At 51.5% G+C, this 27,659-nt stretch overlaps 2 protein-coding genes and 1 non-coding gene across 3 annotated transcripts; all 3 read right to left on the bottom strand.

Moving 5' to 3' along the window:
* Positions 1-191: 191 nt before the first annotated feature.
* On the bottom strand, positions 192-26,314 carry LOC116569385 (zinc finger protein 77-like). The gene is made up of 4 exons (XM_032305592.1): positions 26,242-26,314; positions 8,389-8,515; positions 2,593-2,773; positions 192-2,189 (listed from the first exon to the last, which is right to left on the bottom strand). Exons 1-4 carry the CDS (start codon positions 26,242-26,244, stop codon positions 917-919), a joined length of 1,584 nt encoding a protein of 527 aa, XP_032161483.1. The 5' UTR covers positions 26,245-26,314; the 3' UTR covers positions 192-916.
* LOC116569392 (60S ribosomal protein L27-like) lies at positions 12,660-13,142 on the bottom strand. Its single transcript, XM_032305601.1, has one exon. It carries the CDS (start codon positions 13,107-13,109, stop codon positions 12,699-12,701), a length of 411 nt encoding a protein of 136 aa, XP_032161492.1. The 5' UTR covers positions 13,110-13,142; the 3' UTR covers positions 12,660-12,698.
* Positions 21,110-21,247, bottom strand: LOC116581764. Its single transcript, XR_004282215.1, has one exon. It is a non-coding gene; the product is annotated as a small nucleolar RNA SNORA8 (small nucleolar RNA).
* Positions 26,315-27,659: the final 1,345 nt, after the last annotated feature.

Here is a 27,659-nt window from a genome sequence, read left to right as displayed (position 1 = left end):
GTGATTACTTCAAGTCTGACACAACAAAATGTATGTCGTACAGATGTAGAGGACAAAGGTCACTCACCACCATGAGTGTTCGTATCAGCAACAGGAACTAGAAATTAAGACACTTCACATCTCTATCATGGAAGAGGCACTTGCAAAAAAAAAAAAACAAAGCCATGTTTGTAACAATGAAATGATTTCTGTCCTGCCACAACTGTCACGAACAAAATACATGACGTTCTATACAGGAAGTGTTCCCCAAACTGTGTCCATTCGGGTTTGTCTCCAGTATATTGGCTCTCATTTAAAAAACGATTTTAGGGAGATTAAATGCTTTCCCGCAGTGTCTGTGCTCCCAGATTGAGGAAATACTGGAAGGTTTTTCCATGGTTCTTAACTTCACAGGGTTTCACATCACTGTGCTCTCACACAAGCATCCCTGAAGATTAGAGGGACACCTGAAGGCTTTCCCACAGCGTAGACATTCACACAATTCCCGTCTAGTGAGTATCATCACAGATACTTGCAGTTCTGTGTGATACTAGAATGTCTTACCAGAGACCGTAGATTCACAAAAGGTCACCGTCCACTGTGATTCCTCACGTGTTCCTGAAGGGAGTAGTGACCGGTGAAGTTCTCTCCCCAGTGTGTTTCTTCATATGCCCTCGAAGGGATGAGGGAAACTTGTATGCTTTCCCACACTCCTTGCATTCATAGGATTTAACTGTGTTGTGCGTTTTCAAATGATCTTGAAAACACTTGAGGCCGACTGAACGCTTTCCCACTCTCTGTGCTTACGAGGTCTCTCCCCTATGTCCACGTGTGTGCTTCTAGGCACAATGGACTCCTGAAGGCTTTGCCACAGTGGTGACACTTGTAGGTTTCCAGAGGAAGTGAAGACTTTCCCACACTGCTGACATTTTCAAGGTCATTCTCCACTGTGTGTCCTCATATGAGCTCGCAGGTTTCCAGGAGTCGAGAAGGTTTTCCCACACTGCTCACACTTGCAAGGGCTTTCACCAGTGTGTGTCCTCATATGTGCTCGAAGGTTTGCAGGAGACTTAAAGGCTTTCCCACACAGCTCACATTTGAAGGGTCTTTCCCCAGTGTGTATCCTCATATGTACCTGTAGGTCTCTGTGGCGCCTGAAGGCTGAGCCACACTCCTTACATTCATAGGGTTTCAGGATATCGTGTGTGGCCATGTGATGTTCAAAAGGTCGATGCTTTCTGAAATTTTCACCACACTCCTTACATTCCAAGTGTCCACCCTCAGTGTGCCATCTCACAGTATGTACTACAAGTGTGTAGTGACGAATGAAGGTTCTTTCACAGTGCTGACACTTATAGGGTCTCTCTCCAGTGTGCTTCCGCATGTGTTCTCGTAGGCCTGAGTTATACTTGAAGGCCATCCCACACTGCTGACATTCATACCGTCTCTCGCCCGTGTGTGTTGGCATATGTTCCCGCAGATTTCCCATATATCTGAAGGCCTTCCCACACTGCTGACATTCATAGGGTCTTTCCCCAGTGTGCGTCCTCATATGGATTCGCAGGTCTGCGTTATCCCGGAAGGATCTGCCACACCGGTTACATTCATAGGGTTTCACGGTACTGTGGGTGGCCATGTGACGATTAAAATGTCCACACTTCTGGAAAGTTTTCCCACACTCTACACATTCATAGGGTCTCTCCCCAGTGTGAGTAATCATGTGACGTGTAAGGTAAGACTGATACGTGAAGACTTTCCCACACACGTCACATGCATACACTCTCTGTCCACAGTGATCCTTCACATGACCCCGAAAAGCCGACCTGCAAGTGAAAGTTTTTCCACATTTCTTGCACTCTAAAGATTTTTTACTACCGCGACTCTTCATGCCTCTCTTCGAAGCTCCCCCAGTGTCCTGAGGTTCATAAGGTTTCTCTCCAAGGCCTGGGTCCACGTGAGGGCTGGGGCTCGAGACACAGCTGCAGGCCGACCCACATTCCTCACGGGGACTAGGTTTGTGTCCAGGGTGGGATCTTAGTGGATTCTCAGGGAAAGAACCATCTGTGAAGGCTTCTCTACATTTGGTGTAGCGACAGGACTTGTCTCCAGTAGGACGATCCTCACGCACGGTAAGACTTGTCATCTGCCTTCTGGTTTCTCCACGTCGACTATCTTCACTGCTTTCACAGACCCGCTCCACCAGATAACCTCTGTTCAAAATGGGAAGGCACACTGTTATGGAATAATCATTTTAAGTGATCTCTTTATTAATTACCTACTGATCCATATTAATGATTACTTGACTACATAATGGCCGTCTTCAGTGAACGGCTGTGTTTGTGGCACTGTCTCCATGGCTACAGTGAAACAAGCTTAAGGTACTGGCTGAAATACTGTCAGAACACTAGGTTTCTCAGATGTTGTTTTTCTCACCATTATTTCCAACTGAATTAGTTTTCAGATGTTCAGTATCTAGAATGCATTCATTAAAACTTCTTCATGTGAAAGTTTGGATCATACAATTACTGAGGTGTGCTCTCAGCGATCCTATGATCTCAAGTTAGTCTCACCGTCTGCCCTGAGCCCTCCTTCTCCTGTATGAGTGTGACTTACCTCAAACGCCTTTCCTTGGTTTGGATCTGATCTCCACTGTTAGGAAATTTCCAGTTTTCTCCAAAAACAGAGCACAAATCATTTCTTGCAAATAAGACGGTCTTGCCTTCACTGGGGAGCTCATTCTGCAGAACATTCCGCTGAGGCCTTGGTGCACTCCTTTTATCCTGAGTTGTATCAACTGCAAAAATTAGGAGCAAAGTTCAATTTTTTGGGAATGACCTGATGTTTGAAGGTAAGAAAACAGGCCATAAGTTGATTTCTAGTCATACACTGATCCCGAAATGGAAACGAGGTTCACCAGGAAAAACAGACAAGTAATCAAAGAAAAATCCTCAGGACCCTAGTGATTTGGGACTTTGGCAATAAGAGGAAAAGTGTATGTAGGGCAGCCTATTTACTCAGAAATACTTCAAAATCCATGGTGACTAATGTGGAGGGAAGTATTATCAGAAAAGTAGAAAGGAACTGGGCAAGATACATACCTTCACACCCTACTTCTACAAAGGAACACAGAAAGGCTTGCCCCGTGGGCAAGGATGGATGAAATGTCTGACAGGAGGCCAGCGGAATGACAAAATCATCCTTCTCAGCACAAGGACGGAGTCCCGTTTCCTTCTCCCTTCTCCGACTGAGGGCTGCTGGACCGTTCTGAAGGCACCGAGGCCATCGGGGGAGCCTGCCTGCACTGCCCCAGCTGCCACTGGGAGGTCGGACGTGGGTGTGGCTGCCGAGAGCTCCCCGAGAACAGCCCAGCAGGGGGGAGGATTTGAAGGGCCACAAGCAGTCTGGAAGATGGGCTCTGTATTCTTCGAGTTCATTGCTGATGGTTAAGTGTGGACTCTTTCTTCTTCTTCTTGCTGGAAGCATAGTGACCACTCATTTTATGGTCAGGTCCCAACACGGTGTTTCAACAATCATCCGCATTACAAAATTCTTGACACATTAAGTGTAATTAAAATCTGTCACTATGGGAAACTAATACAATATTGTGATTGTATTCCCTCTGCTGTACTTTCCATTCCCACATTTAGTTTAGTGTGTGTGTGTGTGTGTGTGTGTGTGTGTTCCAATATTCACTGTTTCTACCCCACACCCCGTGCCCCACGCAACAGTGCCCTCCTCCACTCATTCGCACCTCCGGTAAGTGCCGCTCTGGACCACTCAATCCCCTTCATCTATTTCTCCTCTCCCCCCCCTCGTACCCTCCAGTGGCACAAACACCAATTTCTTCTTGATAGTTTTAAGTCTGTTTCTACTTCCTGTTATTTGTTCATTCACTTTGTTATTTAGATTCCACACCTAAGTAAAATATGGTGTTTGTCTTTCTGACTCATTTACTTGGAAGAAAAGCCTCTAGTTCCGTCCACATATGCACAAACGGGAAGACGCCATCCTTCTGCCATGGCGGGGCAAGCGTCCCTTATGTGCATTTTCCATGTTCATTATCCAATTCTCCCACGGACGGATGTGCGGTTCCTTCTGTATCTTGAGCATTGCAAGTAACGCTACGATGAGCGTCAGTGTTTTTGGTATGGGTAAGTGCCCAGAAGTAGAATTGGACGATATGGTCCTTCTGTGGTGTTCTGTAGAAACTCCGTACTGCTTTCCATGTGGGCTGCACCAATTTACCTTCCCACCAGCAAAGATGACTTTCCTTTTCTCCACACTCTCACCAGCACTTGTTGTCCTGTTATCCTTGTCCTTCTCATACAGCCAACCTGGCTGCCATAAGGTGGTATCTCACTGCTGATTCGATTTTGACTTCCCTGATTATTTTCTTTTAAAGATTTTATTTATTTGACAGAGAGAGAGAGAGATCACAAGCAGAGAGGCAGGCAAAGAGAAAGGGGGAAGCAGGTTCCCCACCGACCAGAGAGCCTGATGTGGGACTCGATCCCAGGACCCTGAGACCATGACCTGAGCTAAAGGCAAAGGTTTAACCCACTGATCCCCCCAGGCACTCAGTCCACATCTCTCTTACCAGCTTGTGCTGCTCGGGACAAAGATGTTCCACCGTCCACTCATTGTTCTTTGGCTCCAAGTATTTTGTGATTCCTCCCTGACCTTCTCTGTTGACCCACTGGTGTAAGTAGCATGCTGTTTGGCCTCAACATGTATTTGCTTATTTTTATTTTTTTGGTAAAGATCTTTTTTTTTTAAGATTTTATTTATTTATTTGACAGAGAGAGATCACAAGTAGGCAGAAAGGCAGGCAGAGTGAGAGGGAGGAAGCAGGCTCCCCGCTGAACAGTGAGCCCCACGTGGGACTTGATCCCAGAACCCCGGGATCATGACCTGAGCCGAAGGCAGAGGCTTCAACCCACTGAGCCAACCAGGCACCCCTGATAAACATTTTTTAAATTTATCTGTCAGAGTGAGTAGAGAGGGGGCACAAGCAGGGGAAGCCACAGGCAGAGGGAGAAGCAGGCTCCCCACTGAGCATGGGACCGTGACCCACATGGGAAGCAGACCTTTCACCAACTGAGCCAGCCAGGCATCCCAAGCTGCTTCCTGTTCTTATTACTGACATGTAATTTCATGCTGCCATTCTTCAAAAACATGCCTCATAAGATCACAGTTTTCATAAATTTACTAAGACTCGTTTTGTGGTCTAACACACAAACTATCCTGGAGAATGTTCTGTGTGTCCTTGAAAAGAACGTGAATTCTGCCATTTGGAATGGAAAGTTCACTATGTCCACCTGGTGCGATGTCACTGGAATCCACTCTTTACTGATTATCAGTCTGGCCGTTCTATGCAGGCACGTTAGTGGAGTGTTAAATCCTCCTACAATTATTTACTATTGTCACTTTCTGCCTCTATTTCTCCTAATATTTGCTTTCTATATTTAAGCGTTCCCATTGGGTGCAGAGATATATTCAACTGTTCAACTGCTCTTGTCTAATCTGTCTACCATCATGTCATGGCAGTCTCTGTCTTGTCACAGTCTTCGTTGTGACCTGTACTGTATCTCATGTAAGTACTCTAGCTCTACCTTTTACCCCCCTTCTATTTGTGTGGAGAATCTATTTTAGTCCATTTGCCTTTCAGTTCATATCCCTTTTAGGCAGATGACACGTGGGTTCTTTTTTTTTTTTTATCATTCAGTCAATGTATGTCTTTTGATTGGAGAGTCTAGTCTGTCTACATTGAAAGTAATTACTGAGAAGCATGTCCTTCTTCCTAGTTTGTTAAATGTTTTTTGTTTGTTTTTGTTTTATTTAAGATTTACTTATTTGAGAGAGAATGGGAGAGAGAGCACCAGAGAGCAGCAGCTGGGTGAGGGACAGAGGGAAAAGGAGTTGACTACACTCTGAGCAGAGAGCCGACCTGAGCCAGAAGCTCTGAGCCACTTCCCACTGGCCCTGGGACTTCTCCTGAATAATCAGCTCACAGCCTTATGGCGTTTCCCTTGTAGTTGAGAGTTTCTCTAGCTGGTTTCAGATAATCTCTTCATATTTCCTTTTTTCTCCATTTTATTGTAAATGTGGGTGTGCACCTCCTTTTGTTCTTCCCATTTGGCCCTGCTGAACTTCCCAGACCTGAGTATCTGTTCCATGCCCAGATCTGAGAACTCCTCACCCACAGTTTCTTCAAAGAACTTTCTGCTCTTTCTTCTGTTCTCCTCCGTAGACCCCCATGATGCAAATGTTCTCATCACTGTTGTGCTCAACAGGTGCCTGAACTTAATACATCAGTTACTCATTTCTCACCATTACTGTAATTCTGCTGTTCGGCTTGGTTGCTTCCTACGTTCCCTCACCTTCCAGATCACGGGGAGCTGCTGGGCGTCCTCCAATGTGCTATGGATGCCCCTAGTGAATTCCTCACGTCAGTTAGGGGGTTTCTTAGCTGTGATTGGTTCTTGTTTATATTTTCAATCTCCTTGTTGTAGTTCTCACCATGTCTAGCCACTCTTCTCTCAAGCCTGGGCAGTATCTACATGACCACTACCTTGAATTCTTCTATCTGGTAGATGACTTAGCTCTCTATGATTTAAGTCATTTTCAGTGCTTTTATCCTGTTATTTTCTTTGCAACAAATTCCTCTGTCTTCTCCCTGTGCTGGCACGTATTAAGTCAGTCAGCTACATCTCCTGGTCCTCAAAGCAATGACCTTTCCAGAAGACATGCTACGGTGCCCTCCACATAGCATACCCCGGCCACCAGGACCAGGTGCTCCAGGACTGTTCTGCTGTGGGCCCTGTGTGGCCTCCTGTCATGGCTGAGACCCAGCTGCTACATGCACACTGTGTGGGGCTCGCACCCCTGCATGGCTGGCTGAGAAGTCCTGCTGTAGCCTTGCTGGGACACTGATGAATGGGGGTCACCCTCAATATGTCTGTGTGCAACAATGCGTGGTGACTGCTGTGGGCGCAGAGGTGGGCAGCAGTGGGCAGCTGAGAGGCCAAGGGACCAAAGGCCCGAATGTGGTCAATACAGGCTCCCTGGTCGCTGTGGTTAGCTTCTTCGATCACGGGACAGGAATCATGCTGGAGAGGCGGCCATCACACTTGGGGTTGCCTGACAGGGGTGGCAGGACAGGAGTCCCAATGGGGAAAGACATCAGTCCCAAGGGAGGCTGCCACCAAGGGTGGCTGGACAGGAGCTACTTTGGATGGGTACCTCTAGGACAGGTGGGTTAGACGGGGTGGGTGAGTGGGAACCAGTGCCGACTCGGGGAACCAGTATAAGCAATGCACATGTGACGGGTCAGAACTGGCTCCCAGATGCAGCTGGCTATCCCGGGGATGGGCTGCAAGACAAATGACACCCGTCAACATGTCAGTCCCCAGACGGCTCTCTGGGCCTCCAGTGTGTGCCCTAAAATTAGGCGATGAATTTTCGCACATAACGCAGGGACATTTCAACATGCAGATCTGTGCTCCATCCCGAGCCAACCGTAACAGTGTGCTCTCTGTCGGTTGTCTACAGTCCTCTATCCTTCCTGCATGGACCAGCCAAAGGACGAAAAAGAGAAAGAGGCAGGAAAGGTGTAATGGGCCAAAGGCAGTCCATAGGGCTCCCCTTTGATCTCTGGACGTTCTCAAGGAACAGTCCCATCGCCCCACTGATGTTTTAGCTCCCAAACTTAAGACCCACTGATTTTCGAAGGCAGGTGTTCCAGGCCCTGGTCTTTGCACTGTGGTCCCCAGGGCCAAGACGCCTGGTGTAGGGACTCATTTCCTTGCTTCTATCTACCTGGGAGGGCCCATCCAGTTTTCCACGTAGCCGCACTGGGGCTGGGCTTCCAACCACATCTCTGCCCCACCTACCCTCTCCCATGAGGACTTCTCACAGGGACTAGCTGCAAAAGATCTGTTCGGGCGGCCTTCAGATCACTTTCAGACTGAGTCAGAACACAAGCAGTTCTTGCCTCAGTATGTCCAGCAGAGCTAGTGAGCTCGGGATTCCCCGACTCTGGCATCTTCCCTCTCATTAAGTGAGGGTTTAACTGGAGTGATGTCACCGAGCCTGACAGGTAGCGACCCCCATGTAACTTTCATAGGAGTGAAAAGTACACTCCCTGCCCTAACGGGACCCTGGAGACCACAATCGCATTTAGAAAAGCAGGGAGTCTCAGACTTGGATCAAGATTAAAGAAGAGTCGATTTAACACATGAAACTCTGTTTTCACCAAAAGGTATGTGACCCTCCATAGTTTCCAAGAAGGCTTGGACCACGTCTGTCTCTCCTCCGGCATATTCCCATTCCTCGGCCCAAGGAAGATCAGACACTTGTAAGAAACACTCACTGGCTACAAGGTTAGAGATGGGTCGGAGCCACGCTTACCCAGGGAGGCCAGGTTCCTGCAGGTCTCCAGCATCACATCCCTGTAGAGCTGCCGCTGACCACGATCCAGCAAAGCCCACTCTTCCCGGGAGAAGTTCACAGCCACATCCGCAAAGACCACCGCGTCCTGGAACATCCACATGTTCTGTTGTAGCAACGCTCCCTCCTCACCCGTGTGTGTGGGAGGATGTGGGGGCGACACACGGGGAACCGCATCCCACCCTAGGACCCAAGTCACACCCATGCGGAAGTGACAACACGCAAACACACCCACGGCAGTGCCCTCAGTGACGGGAAGGGCTGGGACCCCGAAGCAGAGGGCGATGACGACAGCTCATACAGACGTACCTACACCCCAATATAGGCTATTTGTACTGAAAATGAGCAGATCTGAGCACACTTGTATGGTTAAGAATGAAAAGTGAAATACTCGTTCAGACCACACTGAAACTGGACGGCACATCTTTGACTTGCTCAAGGACGATTACTGCCTTTTCAGCCCCAAGAACTGGAACCAGATGTCAGGATGCTGTGAACACACAGATTCCAGTGCTGCTCTCACTGGAAGGCAACAAGGTCAAGGAGCCTAGCACAGTCCCCTCTATCCCGGCAGAGGCAGACACCACCCTGTCCCTGGGTTAGGTGGACAGTGAGCAGGGACACAGGGCCTGGGGGCCTGGCACACGCAATACATAAGAGAAGTTCCAGTTCCTTTAGAGTCACGGAAATCAGCAGGGCCTCAACCATATACCCCGGTGCCCAAAATGCAAGCAGAAGGGCGCCAGAAAGAGGAGCCCCTGAGAGACTGATGGCAACAGAGCCCAGGGTGACCTTCACAGAAGGGCGGGAACATAATGTAGGGGCTGCTTTCCAGCACTAAGCTTGAGCAACGGGAAGATAAGCATCAAAGCAAATGGCCCACAGCGACCACAGCTGAATGCTAACCGGCTCATGAAGTCACTACCTGGAAATGGCCAGAGGCCCTAAGTAACCAGCAGACTTCTTCCAACCAGGCACAGTTACCAAAACAGGGAGGATTCCATAGGATCACATACTCCCTCACGGTCACCCCATTTCTCGCTCCTTGGTACCACCTCAAGGCAGACACTGTCCTCCACTGTCCTGTGTGCTGCTCCCCTGTGCTGTCTTCAATAAACTTATATCTTCTTGGTCTGTCTTGGGTGAATTCTTTCCCTGTCGGGGTCACGCCCCCAAGATGGCGCCGGAGCAGTACGGACAGCCTAAAAGACATCTGCCCTGGCCACACGTGACCTCGTGCTCGTCACATGAGCACCGTATGCCACCACTGCCTACGAGCCCCAGATACCTCCTGTTCACGTGAACACCCCTGTGACTGGCTGTTATGCCCTATATAAGGCAAGGGAACTTCCCCGCAAGAGGAGGAGAAAGATCGACCAGGGAATAAACAAGAGCTTGTGCATCGACAGTGTGTGTGTGTTGCGTCATCTCTGCAGGCAGGGAGAGCGCGACATTTCCCCACCCATGCCACCAGCTCCACGGGATCCGGCCGCCCCATGTTTGGTGTCCGTCATGGGCGCCACATTGCTCTGACACTGCATCCCCAGATTCTTTAAGAATTTTGTGGGAGTTTCCCTCGGTGACGATCTCCAGCTGGGACTGTTCCATGAGAACATCCAGAGGCCCAAGGAGTGCCCTACGGACTGCCTTTGCCCAAACAGGTGAGGGATTTCCCCTCTTACCCCTTTCCTCCTTTCTCTTTTTAGTCCTTTGGCTGGTCTAACCCTAGTACTCCACAGACAACAGAAGGTCTTGGGCTGTGCGTGCCCGTGTGGGCAAAGGACCCCTTTCCTAGTCTCTCCCACTACATCACCTGAGCTCTCCACTCCCAACACGTGGCGCAGCTGGCAACAGCAGCTCCTGCAAAGTGACTCCAGATGGGGTATGTACTCTGCCAGACCCTCTCCTGAGGCCTGCTGACTCTCAGCAGCCTCGCTTCTTAGAGACCAACCCCTTAATTTCTTTGTTCCCTTATATTCAGCTGCTATTTGATCTATTCCTATTTGACACGTTCCTATGTGTCCCAACGGTGCGTCCTCTCCTTGTATGACCCGGTTTGGCCACCTGGTGTGTGGCTCTGGCTACTGCCGGAAACGATGCAGCGGGGCTTACTACCCCCATCTGCTGCAACCCCTCCTTGGTCGGACAGGCCTCTGGGCATCAGCAGCAGGTCTTTCCCGTTATAGGAAATAAAACGGCTGGTTCAGGGAGCACAACTGCAGTCATAAGCCTTATGAACAGAATAAAAACCAAAACCCCACGATCACTTCGACGGACCCAGGAAGCCATCTGACGAACCACACGACCCTGTCTTAACAAGAGAACTCAACCAACCAGGAACAAAGGGGAACGGCCTCACCCTGGTAAGGGGCAGCAGGGAAAAGCCCACACCTAACAACTGAGCAGCCACGGCTCCGAGGAGGATCTGCCAGCGGCCGACAGGTTCAGGAGATGCTGGACGGTTGTCATCAGGGCCACGGACGTGGCCCTGCAAGCAGACACCCCTCAGACCCACTAGAATAGCTCCGAGGTCATGCAGGCGCCAGCCGGGGAGGAGGCGAGGCAGGGGCAGCTGTCACGCATCTCTGCTGCTGGGAATGCCAAACGGTGCGGCCACCCGGGAAGTCAAAGTGGTGAACGTCGAGTCACCGCGCACGACAGCGGCCAACACCAGCTCGCGCTCGCCCGCGCTCAGTGCCGACCCCACAGCCAGCAAGGAAACCCGCGCAGCAGCCCGTCCGCTCCCCGGAAACGAGTAAAGGAGACACGACTAAGATGGAGTCAGGAGTCCGCAGAGAAAGCACCCGAACCCTCCCTCAGGGCCAGGTGCGGAGTAACGCGCAGAGATGCGCGCCGCAAGGCCGTCCTGCACCGGAGGAAGGAAGATTGTTTCTCCGCGTGGCAACAGTCCAGCCAATGAGAGACACGCACAGCTCAGCCAATGAGACACTCACGGCTCAGCCAATGAGAGACACGCACAGCTCAGCCAATGAGACACTCACGGCTCAGCCAATGAGAGACACTCACGGTTCAGCCAATGAGAAGCCAGAATACATGGACCAACCAGGTTGCTTCAATGGATGCTCTATGTGTGGCCAGCCGTCCCTGTGCCCCCGCTCCTCCAAGAAGGAACCGCTCCCTTTCCCAGGCTTGCCTGTGCTTTTGCTGGGGGCTTTCTTGTCCCCTATTACGATTCTCTAATATTCCCGGATAAACCCATTTTTCTTCAAGATTTAAAAAAATTTTTTTAAAGATTTTATTTATGTATTTATTTGACAGAGATCACAAGTAGGCAGAGAGGCAGGCAGAGAGAGAGAGAGGGGGGGAAGCAGGCTCCCCGCCAAGCAGAGAGCCTGATGGGGGACTTGATCCCAGGACCCTGAGACAATGACTTGAGTCAAAGGCCAAGGCTTAACCCACTGAGCCACCCAGGCACCCTGAGATTTTTAAAAATTTTTATTTAATTTGTTTTTCATTTAATATGTTTTTATTTATTACTAATTATTTATTAATATTACTATTTATTTATACATTTATTTGTCATTACTTCTTGTGTATGGATCTATGAGCGCAGAGGGAATCTCAAGCAGACCGTGTATTAAGCACAGAACAAGGCTCAATTTCACGACGTCAAGATCATGACCTTGCCCTACCTTGATCCATTGCTCTCTCAAATAATAAATAAATTAAAATCAAAAGTTGGACACTAAGCCACTGAACCATCTACTTCCCCCGACCCCATAACACAATTTTTCCTGTAAAAAGAAGTGACGGTTTTATTGTTAATGTCAGTGTGACTTGCTGATCACAAATGGACCCAAGAAGACAGTGACCACTGAGCACGCAAGTGTGGGTCCCACAGAGCCCACAGTGCTGCTTTCTCTCAGACCCCGGGCTGGAGGCTGAAGGGTCAGTTTTGTCCTGGGATCATAGGTCGGCGCCCTGTCCGTGCCAGGCAGGGTCTGCTGGGGACCTGTGCCGGGGGCTTGTTCGTTCTCAGAAGACTCATTCGGCTTTGGTTCAGCTCCTTTTCAGAACTGGGCTCTTCCTCTTGGATCAGTGCCGGATGGAAACAGGCTGGTCTTCCGTCTGATTTCTTCTGTAACAAGCCTACTCCTATGTAGAAACCATGTTTAGAAATTCCGTAGTCTAGAGAAAACCATATTTGTCTCTATTTCTGAAGTGCTTTCAGATTCCTAATAGGGTTTTTGGTGGGATTTTTTTTTTTTTGGGGGGGGGGGTGTATTTTTAATGACTGAAACAAAACAGATCTAAAATCGCAGCTTCTGGAAGAACCACTTGTTCTTGCCGGTCTTGTACCTCTCCTCGAACTTGACCTTGGCCTCTCGTCGGGCCTTGCGTTTAAGAGCAGGGCCTCTGAAGACATCCTTGTTGACGACAGTCTTGTCCAAGGGGATATCCACAGAGTACCTTGTGGGCATGAGGTGATTGTAGTTATAAACTTTCACAAAAGACTTGATCTTTGACCTCTTGGCGATTTTCTTCTTGCCCATGGCAGCTGTCACTTTGCGGGGATAGCGGTCAATTCCCGCCACCAGAGCATGGCTGTAGGGACGGTCTGAGGTGCCATCATCAATGTTCTTCACGATGACCGCTTTGCGTCCGGAGTAGCGTCCGGCCAGGACCAGCACCACCTTCCCGGGTTTCATGAATTTGCCCATCTCGACACCAACCACTCGAGCCTACAGCAGAAAGCGGAATTATTTTTTCTTTCTTTCTTTCTTCTTCTTCTTTTTTTTTTAAGGCTTTATTTATTTATTTGACAGACAGATCACAAGTAGGCAGAGAGACACGCAGAGAGAGAGAGGAGGAAGCAGGTTCTCCGCTGAGCAGAGAGCCCAACGTAGGGCTTGATCCCAGGACCCTGATCATGACCTGAGCTGAAGGCAGAGGCTTAACCTACTGAGCCACCCAGATGCCCCCACACATGCATTTTTAATAAGATGAGCCAATTGAACCAAATGTAATTCAGAACTAAAATGGCCTTAGGGTGTTTGGGTGGCCCATTGGTTAAGGGTCCTACTCTAGGTTTTGGCTCAGGTCAGGACTTCATGCTCTTGAGATGCAGCATATTCCCCCCTCCCCCACCTCAGCACGTGGCCGGATTGTGGATTCTCACCTCTGCCCTACCTTGATCTATTGCTCTCTCAAATAATAAATAAATTAAAAAAAAAAAAAAAAGAAAGGAAAGAAGGAAGAAGAGGAAGGAAGAAAAAAAGGAAGGAAGGGAGAGAGAGAGAGGGAGCTGCAAGGGCCCTTATGGGGAACTTCCGATCTCAATCTCCCAAACTGGTCTCACTGGTCACTAAATCTGCAGGTCATGGTTCCAAAACACAGAATCTGATACGCATGGTACGGGTCCCTTGAGACTCCCGGATCTTCAGGGAGCCGAGGGACCCTCCTTACCCAAGACCGCTTGGAATGACCTGAGGCCAACGACGAAGGAAGACAAACGGCCTCGGACGCATCTTCTCGGCGGCGTCGGGGGCACAGACCCGCGCAGCCCCCCTGCACCGCGGCCCGCCCCAACCACCCGCTGGAAACGCCGCCGACCTTCGCTGCGCTGACCCGGTCCCGGCTCCCGCTGACCGCGGCGCACCGACCCCGCGTCGCCGGAGAGGACGCTTCTCAAGCTCGAACCCCCGACGCCTCCTGTCCCCTGCGCTGCGGGACAGTGTCCCGAGGACGGAGACCCCCGCGAGCCTGCCGAAGCACGGGACGCGGCTTTTCGACTGGCCCAGCGGGTCCCCAGACTCACACCAAGTCTCCCGTGGGTGCGGGCGCGTGGGCGCGGGCCAGGCCACGCGAGGGGCGACCCCGACCGGGGAGAGGGACAGACGCCTCACGTCGGCAACGACACCGCCACACGCGCCGGAAACCCCTTCCGAGCAGCCACAGCCGCGGCCCTGGCGCTGCGGGACCCGCGGCCGGTCGCCCCCGGGAGCCGGGCCCCTGCGGGCCGAGCACAAGGGACCGCGGCGAGTGCGCGGGACTCGGGTCTCCCTCCTGCAAGGCCTCCAGCCAGGCGGGGCGGACGGCTGAGCCGGGTCGCCCGGGGAGTCAGCGCACGGGGAGGCGACGGGACCCCGCGGCCCGCGCCGGCGGCTCCTCTGGCGTCCAGCTCGCTCCGGCCCGCGAGGAGGACGGACAGCGGAGGCGCCACCGACGGCCCGAGATCGCCAGCGGCCCGCGGGTCCGCACGTCGCCGCCGAGAGCCGGAACCGCTGAGAAAGGCTGAGGCCGCCTGGACGCCCGAGCCCCGGAGCCCTCCTCCCAGCCGTCCCATCCCCCCATTCCCACGGGGGCCCACGGCCGCGGGGCTGTCCCCCAAGTCCCTCCTGACGGGCTTGGAGGAAGCGCTCTGCGGATGGGGACGGGCCCCTCCGTCCTCCCGGACCCCGATCCCTGTCTGTCAAATAAATAAATAAAATGCGAGGAAAACCAACTAACAAATAAATAAATAATAAAAAGTAAAGAAATACTTCATTGAAAAAAAGAAGAAAGAAGATGAAGACTAAATAACTGAGAGTTGCAAACGGCACAGATCGTGCTGGGCACGGGACGACTCGTCCCGGAAGGCCCTGAGCAGCTCCTTCGGCTCAACCTGGGGCGTCATCTGCACTTACCCTGGGCTCTGTCCCCTCACCGTGTGCAAGAACAGAAGTGTTCCCACCAGGGGTCCGCACGCCCGTCAGGGAGCTCATGACCTTGAATACCACAGAGACCTCGAGGTGTTCCTGCCCCCAGTGGGATCAACTGAAAATGGCGCCGGTGTCCCACACTCACCAGATGCTGAACTTGAACTGTCTGCTCTGCCATCGGGACGGGTCCCGCCTCCAGGGGCCCCTGGGGGGCTCCGTCCCTGACACGTCCCAACTCCTGGTTGCAGCTCAGGTCAGGTCTGCGCGTCGGGCTCTGTGCTGAGCGTGGCATGAGCTTCAGCCTCTCCCCCCCCTCCTGCCGCTCCGCACACCCCGCACGCGCAGGCACCCGCTCGCTCTCCCCTCTCCGAAACACACAGACGAAAACCAACAGAAAATGAAACGCTGCTCTAGGAAACCACAGGCAAACATCTGTTTTCCCCCCGTGACGTGTGAGCACACGGGCGAGAGACACCCAACGACCGGCTCGGTGAAGGACACTAATACTGAAATCGAGTGTCCCTTAGTCCAGGCTGGTCTGGACGTAAAAACCAGCTGCCCCGGCAGGGACTCCACAGTCCCCGAGTCGCCGCTGGATGTTGTGAACCCACTGGCCTGAAACAACACGGTTGCTGCTCCGTAACCAATCTTAGTGCCGAATGTTCCCCAAGCCACGAAGAACGCACCTGCCAGGTCCCACCCGCGTGCCTGGTCCCCGGACGCCTGTCTGCGTGGACGGAGGTCACAGGGCTCCCTCCGCCGGGGCAGGAGTAGGTTTTAGCCACGGCTTACACGCTTCCTCACTGCACCCAGCCTTCTGGTGTAGACAGGCCAGCGCGTGTCCTGGGCCTGCAGTTCTGAGGAAACACGGTCCCTCCCTGGGAGACAGCTCTCACTGTCACCGGGATCGGGGTGCCCACGGGACCAGCCGGGTTTGGCCGGGTCCACGCAGTCACTGTGCAACACCCACAGTCCCGGGGCTTCGTGGAACGCACTCGTGTCACTACGGAGAAGCAGCCGGACACACTCTGGCGAGATCCCCCCACACCCCGAGTCCGCACGGCCTGCGGCTGGTCCTTCTGAACCTCACGCCCTCCCCCGGAGCCCCTGCACTCCCAGCGCCGAGACCTCACAGGACGGTGCGGCCGCTTGGACTCCCTCCTTACACCCTTGGTGGGAAGGGCTGACGGCTTCTCTGCCAAGACCCTCCGTGCTCTGGGAGAGCCGTCTCCGCAGCACCTGCCCAGGGGCAAGACCGCAGGGAGACCCGGGCATCGGGAGATTTTGTCCCCCGAGAAGACACCTCCAGGTGCTCTCCAACCTCGCGGGCAGGGCCCCCTTCAGGATCCACTGTCGAGGGCGGATGCTCCAGGGGCCGGAGATTCGTCCACCGCAGAGCTTTGCAAAACGGCGCCTGGCGATTTGCCAGAAGGTGTGTCTAGAGTGACTGATGGTAAACAGGAAGCACGACCTATTGGCTGCTGAACTATGGCTAGGCTGTGGGAACTTGGTAACAAGCTTAAGATTGGTGGATGCATATCGCTGTCTATGCTGATTGGCTTAGCTCCCCTATATAAGCGATGGCCATAGGAAATAAAGGGCTTTTTTGAAACCCAACCGGACGGAGGGTCGTTATTATCGCTGCTGGATGGCGATAATCTACCCTGACCCTCAAGCGGCCACACTGCAGGGAAGGGGTCCTGGATGCGAGGGACACATCAGGACCCACTGCACCCCTGCCCAGACCTGCATTCCATGTGCGAAGATGACAGTAATGGGGCCAACAGAGGCGCCCTCGGGTTGCCCTCATCTGCACCGGGGACCCAGGAGGAAGCTCAGCACCCTGTACCTCCACACAACTTTCCCTCGGATCCACGACTCTCCCTGGGATCCAAAGAGGAGACCCGCCTCCACCTCCCAGCGCCACCCAGCCGATGAACCCACCCCCCACACTGGGCTTCCCACTCCCAGTTTCCTCCCAGATCTGTGTTTCCATAGCCACCCCTCCCCCTCTCCTCTGCACAGATCCCTCCGCCGTGGTTTCGTGACCTTACACGCTCCCAAGTGCAGTTCCCGCAACTGGAGAGTAAATCCAGTTTGGGGGTAAAGTAACCGACAGCTTTATTTTTAATGAGTGATCAGAACTGTTGGCACTGACAGAGGACGGACACACGGCCTGTCGGAAAACAGCGGAACACACGCATAGGCCCTGGATTTGAGGAAGGGGTATCAGGTGGGACGGAGCTGGGACAGCCACGGGGAGGCATGGACACAGGGCACTGAAGACTGCTTATGTGCAGGGGAACGAAGGATGGTTTCCCTTGACACATACACGAACCAGAGCCCAGTCCTGTGCATTCCACGTCCCCGAAACATGGGGACCACAGTGGGGGAAGCGCCCGCAGGGGTGCGTGTGACCGCAGCGACGGAAGGGGTTTCTCACAGCACAGAAGGGTGGTCTGCGTGGGGTGGGGGGGGGGGACGGGGACGTGCAAGTGTACTGAACACAGGAGGAGCCCATTCACGCGGACACAGAGAGACACGCGAACCCCTGAGCATGACAGAACACAGGCAACGCACGGAAATGAGACCGCACGGACGTCCACAGAGCTTGAAGGAAGCAGAAGAAACCCACAGATGCACGGGTCAAAGGTGACACTACCCTAGAAGGGTAACCCCACGATGACAGTGTCCACCCCAGCAGGCATCAGAGCGACCGCCGTGTGATTCCCCAGCAGATCCCAGGTCCGCCCGGAGCTGGACAGAGCCAAGCCAGAGAGCTCCCGGGGCCGGGTGACAGGCATCTGTCCCGACGGGTGACACATGCACCACACTGGCATTTGCTCGTCAATTTTAACGTCCCGCCACTGACAGTGCCAGCACCCCCCCCCCACCCGCATGTCAGTGTTTACTCCGGTTTACGCTTAGACTGACTGCAGCTGTGGTGCCCGCATCGGCCCAGGATGAATGTGGGGACCGCCTGACCCCCAAGGCCCCAACTTGCCCACAATCGAGAATAGAAGAGCCCACTGCACACACGGTAAGGACAGAAGTCGTGTCACCCACGCTGGCCTCACTGGGCAGCAAGAGCCTCCCCAGAACACACTCGGGAGGAGCAGCAAGGGTGAGTGGCTCAGAGCAGGGGCTGCTGCCCCCATGAGGCACTGGAAACCCACCTCAGCCCACCTCTACAGAGGAGGACAAGGCGTCCCAAGGGAAAGATCCATCCACCTTGCCTCCCGGATCAGACGCTTTGGAAGCCCTTCCCTGAGACCTTGCCTCTGCCAATCCATAGTTCTCTCAGGAGGACATCTCAACCTGGTGTCGATTCTGACTCACCAAGGAGTGACACCAGTTTGGATGAGTTACAGGTCCATGGTGGGTCCCTCTGTGAGCTCAGAGGGTCGGTGGTGACTAGAAAGAGGTCATTTTTAGGCCCCCAGCTACTTTTGTTAGGGCTGATTTAATGTTAAAACCGGTTTAATTGTAGGGCCTGCTTAGCCAGAGCAACTCCATATTGCCTAGGTAGCCATGTTGTTGTTTATACCCACAGATTTCATTCCAGGAATAAATGCGCCAGTACTTCCTAGTATTGGTTCTGGGTATCGATTCCAGGACTAAACACCCTAATTATAGGAGCCACGTACCTTGAGGTCTGTGGTTCTGCTCTATAAAACCAGCCTGTGAGATCGGGACAGGGTCGCTCTCTTCAGAGGCGGCCCTGGCTGGTCAATCTGACTTCTAATGCTTGGCATAAAACAAAGCTTTGCATAACTTTCACTTTGTCTCAAGCCTTGTTTCACTGGCCGGTCAGTCTGACTTCTAATGCTTGGCATAGAACAAAGCTTTGTGTAACTTTCACTTTGTCTCAGTCTCATTCCTTTGATAATGGACCCCAACATCCGGGGGCTCGTCCGAGATCAAACGACGAGTACTGAGCCAGCATCAGAATATCTGGGAAAAGCCTCCAGAGGTAAGATCTCAAGACCCCATTCTTCAGGATCCTGTCTGTCTGGTTGTGGAGCTCCAGGGGTGTAGCCCACCAGGGAGAAGCTGGACGCACCATTGCTTCCCAGGGCTGGAGTGGATGCGGGGATGCCACATCCCTCCACTGGTAGATCGCCAGGGGATTCGAGTCCCCCTAGGCAGTCAGAGGACCTGCTAGGGGGTTCGAGTCCCCCTAGGTGTTCAGGGGACCAAGAAAATCCCCATCAGCTGCAGGTTGTAGGTTTTGAGTTAGGATTACATCTTGCACACCCTTAGACTTGATACTGGTCAGGGAAGGGCCGCTGGGTCTGTGGTTGTCTCTGTCTTGTCTTTTGTTGTCTGTTCTGTTATTTGTTCTGTTTAAAGAAATGGGACTCCCTTTGTTTCCGGCAAAGTCCCTGTCTTCTCTGGCCAGACATGGACTGCCTAACCCCTCCCCCCTTGCTGGCAGGAAAGCATGGCATCTGCTCCTCTGTTGAAGCTGATGAGCTCTAAAACTGGAAACCCTTCCTCTGCCTTCTGGCGGCACTTTGTTCTTCTGTCTCCCCCTTCTGTTTCTGCACCAACTTGGGTGCGGCCTGCACGACTGGCCTCTAGACCATCCTCGGTGCTTCCTGCACCACGGCTCCTTCCCTCTTTGCTATCAAGGAGCAAGAAGAGCAGCCCCTGGATTTAATACCTCCCACTCCAGATCTTCCCACCTGTGTCTCAGGTAAACATTCAAAGTGGAGTGGGTCCAGGGGGAATGTAAATCAGTATTTAAACTAAGTTAAGTTTGTTGGTTTAATTAAGATACCCATGTCTTTAAAGTTAACAGCAGTAAATGTGAAACTTCAAAGTTTACTGAAAGTCAAGTAAGCTCATGTTATTTGTTAAAATCTGTTAGCAAAGAAATAACTGAACTGATGGTTAATTGTCTGTCTCAAAGTTTTAATGAGTAATTGTTAAAATAGCCTTCAAAGTCTTTGGTAACCTGAAAGTTTAAAGCTTTGGTTGGATGACAAATGAAATTAAATTATGAATAGCTGTAATCTTAATCAAATGGGATAAAATACTAAAGCATTAATTACTGGAACTAGGTTTGTGCTTTTGACTTCTTACTGCAAAAAATCTAAGAATATTTAAATGTTGGTAAACATGTTTTGTGCTTATCTGATTCATAAATTTGCCATATAAAAAATTCTGTTATAACAGTTCACAATTGGTTAATACTTAGCTATCACTAGAGACTGAAGTGTTTCTAAGGGTACAAAATTCTGCTAACTGTAAGACTGATGGAAATAAAGGAAGCAACTCTGTATGTAAAAAAGTAGTAGATACATAAAAAAGATAAGAAATGGGAAGACATTTTGTTAAAGATAAAAGGTAATTTTGTCCTAAATGAGATGGTTGTTTGAAAGAAGATGGCTTTGGACAAAACCTAAATGCAAAAAAAGTTACACAAGGTTTGTGAAGAAAATCTTCAGAAAAGAAATTTTAGATATGGTCAGGACGGACTAAGATTAAAATGAATTTTAAAATGTAGCACATCAGAGTGGCAAATACACATGAAATGACTCCAAGTATTCTAGACTACCAAAAGAGAAATGCCATAAGATTTTTATTAAAAGTTTTCTTTTTTTTAAAGCCAATAAATTTTTATTTAAGGAGTTTTTATATGTGATTACTTCCACTGCCAGTCACTGCTCATCACCATAGTTCCTCCAAAGTTAGAATCATAATCTTCAAAACAGCCCTTTTAAAAAGAACTTGATCAATCCACAGTTGTCACTGTCACTCCTATATAACAGGAACATAAAGTAAGGTTCCATTTCCAGAGATGATCATGTAAACTGAAGCCAGCCTCCCTCAGAGTTCTTTCAGCTGGGTTTCTTGCATCTCCATTTGAATACGGACATAATTTAAGAACTCCCCACCTTATGGTCTGAGTGTGGATCTGTCTGGTTCTCAATTTCAAACACCCTAGAAAAGGAGAAGCATTACTTCCTCTTGAAAATTATCTCAAGCTGAGCAGTATAAAAAACCGTTAAGAATACTGTTTCAGTAAAAATACCAGGTTTAACATGCACGAAGCCAAGAAAACCAACGATGCCAGATACTGAGTTTCTATTGCACTGTCCTTTGAACACCCAGCAGGAATGAGCTGCTGAGGGCAGATACCATGCAGTGCGAAGATTTTTATTAAAAGTTTTAATGTTGTCTGAAAAACCAGAGGGAAGGCAGTTGACTGATGACTGATAGTAAGTTTAGAAAAACTGTACATACACAAAAAAAGAGGGCCTAAGATAGTAGTAGTTTTGTCTTAAAGTGAAAATGTCTGGTTGCACCAGAACATGAAAAAGAGATAATAAAAATGAAACTTGAGGGTATACAGTAAGTTTTAGAAGGCTTGGGGAAAGTTACTTTTATTTGCCATGGTTTACGGGTTTGAAAGAAAACAATAAAATATGTTGAAAATTTGACCATATTAGATCGGTTTTGATGGTTTTATTCACAAGAAGGAAAAAAAGACTAATAAATATTTTCCTGTAAAATGTTTCTGCTCAAATAAGGCATAATATTTAAAAAAGGAAGACTAAAGCCCTGTGTCATGGCAAATCTGGTAATCCACTCAAGTAAAAGTTGACTATTATGTGAATTAAAAAGACACTAGTATAAAAAGTCTGCTTTCTCTCTGTTCAAAAAAACAAAGTTTTCTTAGAGTAACTGATCTGCTGTTAAGAAGAGAATGTAAATGGTTTGCTCTTTGCCTGCACAGAGAAACCAGTTTCTATGTTTTGTTTTATCAGATCTTAAACATCCGTAATCCTATTTAAGCATTGCTTTAAAACTTACATTTTAGGGGCACCTGGGTGGCTCAGTGGTTTAAAGCCTCTTCTTTCGGCTCAGGTCATGATCCCAGAGTCTTGGGATCGAGCCCCACATCGGGCTCTCTGCTTTTAGGGAGCCTGCTTCCCCCTCTCTCTCTGCCTGCCTCTCTGCCTACTTGTGATCTCTCTCTCTGTCAAATAAATAAATAAAATCTTTAAAAAAATTAGATTTTAGTAATTGTCAATAAGATTTAAATTATAAATGAGATCTCTTTGACTCCTAAGGCTTTTCCTTGGTATGTTAAATTACTCATGAAGTACTACTAAACCAATGATAAACCTTGGGTTACATTTAGGTAAATGCTATAACTATTATAGAAATGCTATGCATTTCCTAAAGTTTTAACCTTTTAATAAGGTCATCACTTGATATTGTAATTATTGAAATGTTGTGTGCCACAGAAGTCACCTGATTTTCTTGCCGGTTACACTGTAAACTCTCGATCTCCTCAGCTCTTTAACCACATCTATTCTGAGTTTTTGTCACTTATAATTGTTTTAAATCTCTTGTAAAAGAAGTTTTACCTTAAAGGAGATTCATATAAAGGACTTCCAGGACAAATACAGGTATTTTTTTGTTTAAAAAAATCCTAAAACTGAAATGGATAAAAAATTCCAGAACTAAGTAAAAGCTGCATTCAGACTAAACCAGAATTAGTAATGGGAGTAAATGAACCAAAAGATTATAATGTTGTATCTGTTATTTTAAACATTGCTGGTTCTCTAACGTTTGCTCTTCCAGACTAAGAAAACTTTTTTCTTAAGTTATCTGTGACTTACAGAAATGTAAAAATATTTACTTGTAAACAAATCAAAGTATTTGACTTTTCTCTCTATCGGAACCCTCTGAAGCTCCAAAGGTCTCAGCAAGTATTCTTTCTTCCATGGCAATCGGTCATTTGCATAAGTTCAATAAGAATCTGTTCTCCCTGTAACAGGACACCACTGAAAACAGTGGGTATTTTACCAAGGCTTTGACTGGAATGTCAGATATACCCAGACAGCTTAAAGGAACTAAGGTTGACTTTATAAAACCTGGAGTCATAAAGCCCCTTGAAACTGTTGGCCTGATACCTTGATTACAAATTTCCCAGCAGCCTCACCAGGTGAGTAAAGTATGTCACTTCCTGGCAGGTGCTGGAACCTCGGGATGCTTTGGGTACTTTCGGAAGAGGAATTCGCCCAAACTGACAGGTATTACAGGCATGTCTGATGGCAAGTATGTGCCTTCGCTTCTGGCCTGGAAAGGCTACTAAAAAGTTCAACCTAGAGATTCCTTATAAAAAGTCCCAGCAAAGCAGATTCTAAAAGATCTGTATATCACTCACCGTTCTTGCTGAGCTTATGTAAATAATTAGGCCAAGTTTGTTAAACTGGACTTGTTTTTCAAATAAATTAGTCCTGATTTGGCTATCTCTGGAAATGAGGGTTATTTTAGAAAGAAAAATTATGTTTCAGTAACCCACCTCTGTGGATATTAACTTCTAGATTTTATTGTCTTTAAATGTTTGTTTACCTAAGCCAAACAACTTGAGGGAAACTTCAGAGAAGTTGCACAATAGCTCGTTTAGACGACCTTGCCTAATATTCTGTAGGAATAATAACAGAACCCATTGGACACAAACATATGCTAGTTTTTATGGATACCTTTTCAGGCTGGGTAGAGGCTTTTTTCCCACCAAACATGAGATGGCAGGAATAGTAGCCAAAAAGCTGCTAAAAAAAATAATTCCTAGGTTTGGGCTGCCTCCCACAACTGGGTCAGACGACGGCCCTGCATTTGTGAGTTCAGACTCACGGGCATTGGCCAAGGCCGTGGGCACTGATTGGAAACTACACTGTGTCTACCGGCCCCAGAGCTCCGGACAAGTAAAAAAAATAAAACGGACTTCTAGAAAAACCTTGACAAAGTTAACTGTGCAGAGTGGTGGTGGATGGGTGGGTCTCCTTCCCTTCACCCTCCTCGGGGCGCGATGCACACCCTACTTAAACAAGGTGACCCCATTTGAAATAATGTTCGGGAGACACCCCCCCCCCACTCTGCTCACGGCCACAAGAGGCTGCCCTAGTGGAAATGACTGATCAGTCCGTACTCCAGTCACTGCAGGCGCTACAGTCTGTCTTAAAAAGAGCCACGCAGGGATCCGGACTGCCCACACCGAGATGGAGATGGAGATAACACCGCATCCTTACGAACCCAGAGACTTGGTTTGGATGCACTGCCACCAAGTGAAAAACTTGGAACCTCGCTGGAAGGGACCATTCCCTGTCATCCTGACCACCCCCACGGCAGTAAAAGTAGAAGACATCAGGGCCTGGATTCACACATGTCACGTCAAACGAGCTAAAAGCAAGGAAGGACACCCCCCAGAAATGGGAACCACTGCCGGTGGACCCCACCAAGTGTGGACTAAAACTAAGAGTCAAAAGGGTTTCATAACTTGGTCACTTTTAACCCTGTTCCTACTCAGCAGCAGCCAGGGGACACCTCATCGGCCTAAAACAGCCCAATGGACCATAACAGTCCCTACCGTCTTCACTAACTTCCTTAAGGCCCCCACCAGAGCCTGCTTTGCTTGCAGTTCAGGAGGAGTCAAGGAATTGACTAACCTCCAAAGAAAAGGGGGGAAATGTTATGGTTGATTTAATGTTAAAACCTGTTTAACTAGTAGGGCCTGCTTGGCCAGAGCGACTCCATATTGCCTGGGTAGCCATGGTGTTGTTTATCCCCACAGATTTCATTCCAGAATAAACGCCCCAGTACTTCCCGGTATCGGTTCCAGGTATGATTCCGGGGGTAAGCGCCCTAACAATAGAAGCCACGTACTTTGAGGTCTGCAGTTCTGCTCTATAAAACCAGCCTGTGGGATCGGGATGGGGTCGCTCTCTCCGGAGGCGGCCCTGACCGGTCAGTCTGACTTCTAATGCTTGACATAGAGCAAAGTTTTGCATAACTTTCACTTCATCTCAGTCTCGTTCCTTAGATAGCGGACCCCAACACCATCTCCCCTCCAAGCAGGGCCGCCTCCAACCACCCTCCCGCCACCTCCCAGTCTGCTGGAATCACAAAGAAACGGAAAACAAACAAACAAACCAGAACAACAACAATAAAAAAAGAAAAAACCCTTCTTCCGGAGTATTTAGGGGCACAAAAGGAACACAGAGACCAACTGTCCCCCAGGCCTGGAAAGAGCCAAAGGCTATCAGAGACAATGAATCTCTCCTTGCGGCTCAGAAAGTACTCAAAGGCCCGCGTTGCGTCCCCAGGTCCCAGCCCCAGGCCCCCTGCAGGGCGCACCGGCTCTCAGAGGAGGCCCTTCGCCCCCTCCCCGCTCCCAACAGCGACCTCGGCGGCGCGATCCTGTCCGCGGCTCCGCCCCCGGCCCCCAGGGAAGCCCTGGCTCCGTCACCCGGGACGCAGGAACACGGACGAACTGCTCTGGGCCCCTCCCGCCGCCTCCGCGGGGAGTGGGTGTCCGGAGCCGACAGGCGGTCCGAGCCGGGTCCCCAGCCGGAAGCCAGGGGCCGGGACGGCGAAGCCAAAACCACACTCGCACCGCCTGTGCTGCCGGCGGGACACAGGGGCACCGGGTGTCACCGCCTCTGCAGAACCGATTTCAGCAAAACGTCCCCAAATCACGCAATGAACTGCAGCGCGTCTGTCACTGTCTCGGCAAAGAGGCGGCTTAGACACACGCCCACGGGTGTCAGCCCCGAACACGGACCGAACCGTGGCCGGATGCGCGGCCGCGGCCCGACGGGCACCGCTCGGCGCGCCCCGGGCCTGTTCCGACCGACCCGCAGGAGCCCCGGGCCCCTACATGCAGCCAAAGTCCCTAAACCCCCTAACCGTACCCCCGCGCAGCAGCCCGCTCCGGTCCCGCGGCCTCTCGGCGGCTGCACACCCTCCGTCGGGCCCCGTCGTCCCCGAAGTGACCGGACCGAGAAGCGCAGGCTCCGCAGCAAGCGAAACCCACCGCGGCCGTCCGGGGCGGCCCAGCCCCGCGCGCGCTCGTCCCGGCCCGAGGGAGAGACCCCCACCCCCACCCCGCGGGAGCGCACGAGGTCCCGCCCGGAGGGGTCCTCTGCGCGCCCGCTGCCCGGTCGGCGCCCACCGTCACCCCGCGGGGCCGCACACCGTCCGCAGCCCCAGGCCTGCCCGCCCCGCGCCGGCCTCGCTCCGGCTCCCCCCGCCCAGCACGCAGGTGCGGCCGGACCGGGAGGGGAGCGCCCCGCCGCGGCCGCTCCTGCTTCGCTCTGGCCGGCGGGACCCACGCTGATGGCCCCGCGCTCACCATCTCGGCGTCCGGCTCCGGGGCCTCCAGGCGTCCTGCCCCGCAGACCCACACAGGAGCCGCTTGGCGCCGGTGAGCTCCGCCCGCTGCTCCTCTGAGCCACACCTACCAGGACCTCCCTCGGGCCTGATTGGACGGGATACAGGCCACGCGCTCCGATTGGGCGATACTTCCGGTCCTGAGATCTGATTGCACGAGGATTCGGAGTTACCTCCGCCCGACCCTGATTGGACATTCCTCCGGGACCCGAGCTCGCCGCGCCGTGATAGGGCAGCCTGCGGCCCTTGACCTTCTGATTGGGCTGCTCTCCCGACACCGCCCCTGGGGACCCACACCAGGCTGCGCTCCCAGGCCCCGCCTCCCGCATCCTGACTGACAGGCCGGCGCTCCACACGTGTCTCACCTGCGTGCCGGAAGTCGGCTGCCAACCCGGCTGACTCCCGCCGCCGACCCGCCCGCGCCCTCCTCCCGCCCCCGGAATGCGACGCAGTCTCCCAGCCGAGCCTCCGTCCTGCGGCGCCCGATCTGGACGCGGCGGAACGGAGCTGTCCGTGGTCCCCGCCTGGGCGACGGGACGGAGTCCCTGTCCCGCGTGCTGGAGCGCAGCCCGGGAGCCGGTGCCATCACGGGGCGCGGGGGTGGGGGTCAGGCCTCCGGGGTCTCCGCCCGGCGCCGGTTCCCCGCGTCTGGATTCCAGCCACCCCGGCGGGGAAGGGGCATCTCGACGTGGTTTGGGCTCGCGTCGCGGTCCTTCGTGACGCCGAGCATCATCGCTGCGTTAGCGGAAGCTGTAACGTCGGTGGGGTCGGCGCGCCTTCAGCCAGGCCGTGTCGGGTCCTGCTCTCCGATCCAAGGGCTGTTTGTGGATTCCGGTGGACACAGTCTCACCGTCTCTGTGATTTACAACATGTTCCCCCCCTTCTCTGGGTGTCTTATCCCTCCCAGGTAATGTCCTTGGATGGACAACGGATTCATTCTACTGTCACTCGTGACAGGCAGACGTCAGGCCACCTCCTATCCGGTGGTCGGGCGACCTCCTTACCAACTCCTGTCCTGGCTGCGCGCTCCGAGACTGGGTAGGTGGCCTTGCTGCCAGTGGGGAGAAGGACCCGGGTTCAGTTATGATGCCAGAGGGGCAAGGCCCTGGGAGGGCGGGCCTCAGGTCTCTCACCAAGAGGGTTCTTGTCTTTGTGCAAGAAATTGGAGGGCAAAGGTGCCTGGGTGGCTCAGTTGTTAAGCCTCTGCCTTCAGCTCAGGTCATGATCCCGGGGTCCTGGGATTGAGCCCCGCATCAGGCCCCTTGCACCCTGCAAGCCTGCTTCTCCCTTTCCCCCTCCCCATGCTTGTGTTCCCTCTCTCTCTCTGTCAAATAAATAAATAAAATCTTTTTTAAAAAATTCAAAGGCTACCTGTACCCC

Source organism: Mustela erminea, chromosome 1 (assembly GCF_009829155.1).
Source record: "Mustela erminea isolate mMusErm1 chromosome 1, mMusErm1.Pri, whole genome shotgun sequence".
Classification (NCBI taxonomy): domain Eukaryota; kingdom Metazoa; phylum Chordata; class Mammalia; order Carnivora; family Mustelidae; genus Mustela; species Mustela erminea.
Note: the sequence above shows the minus strand (reverse complement) of the source record. Positions and strands in the feature narration are given on the sequence as shown.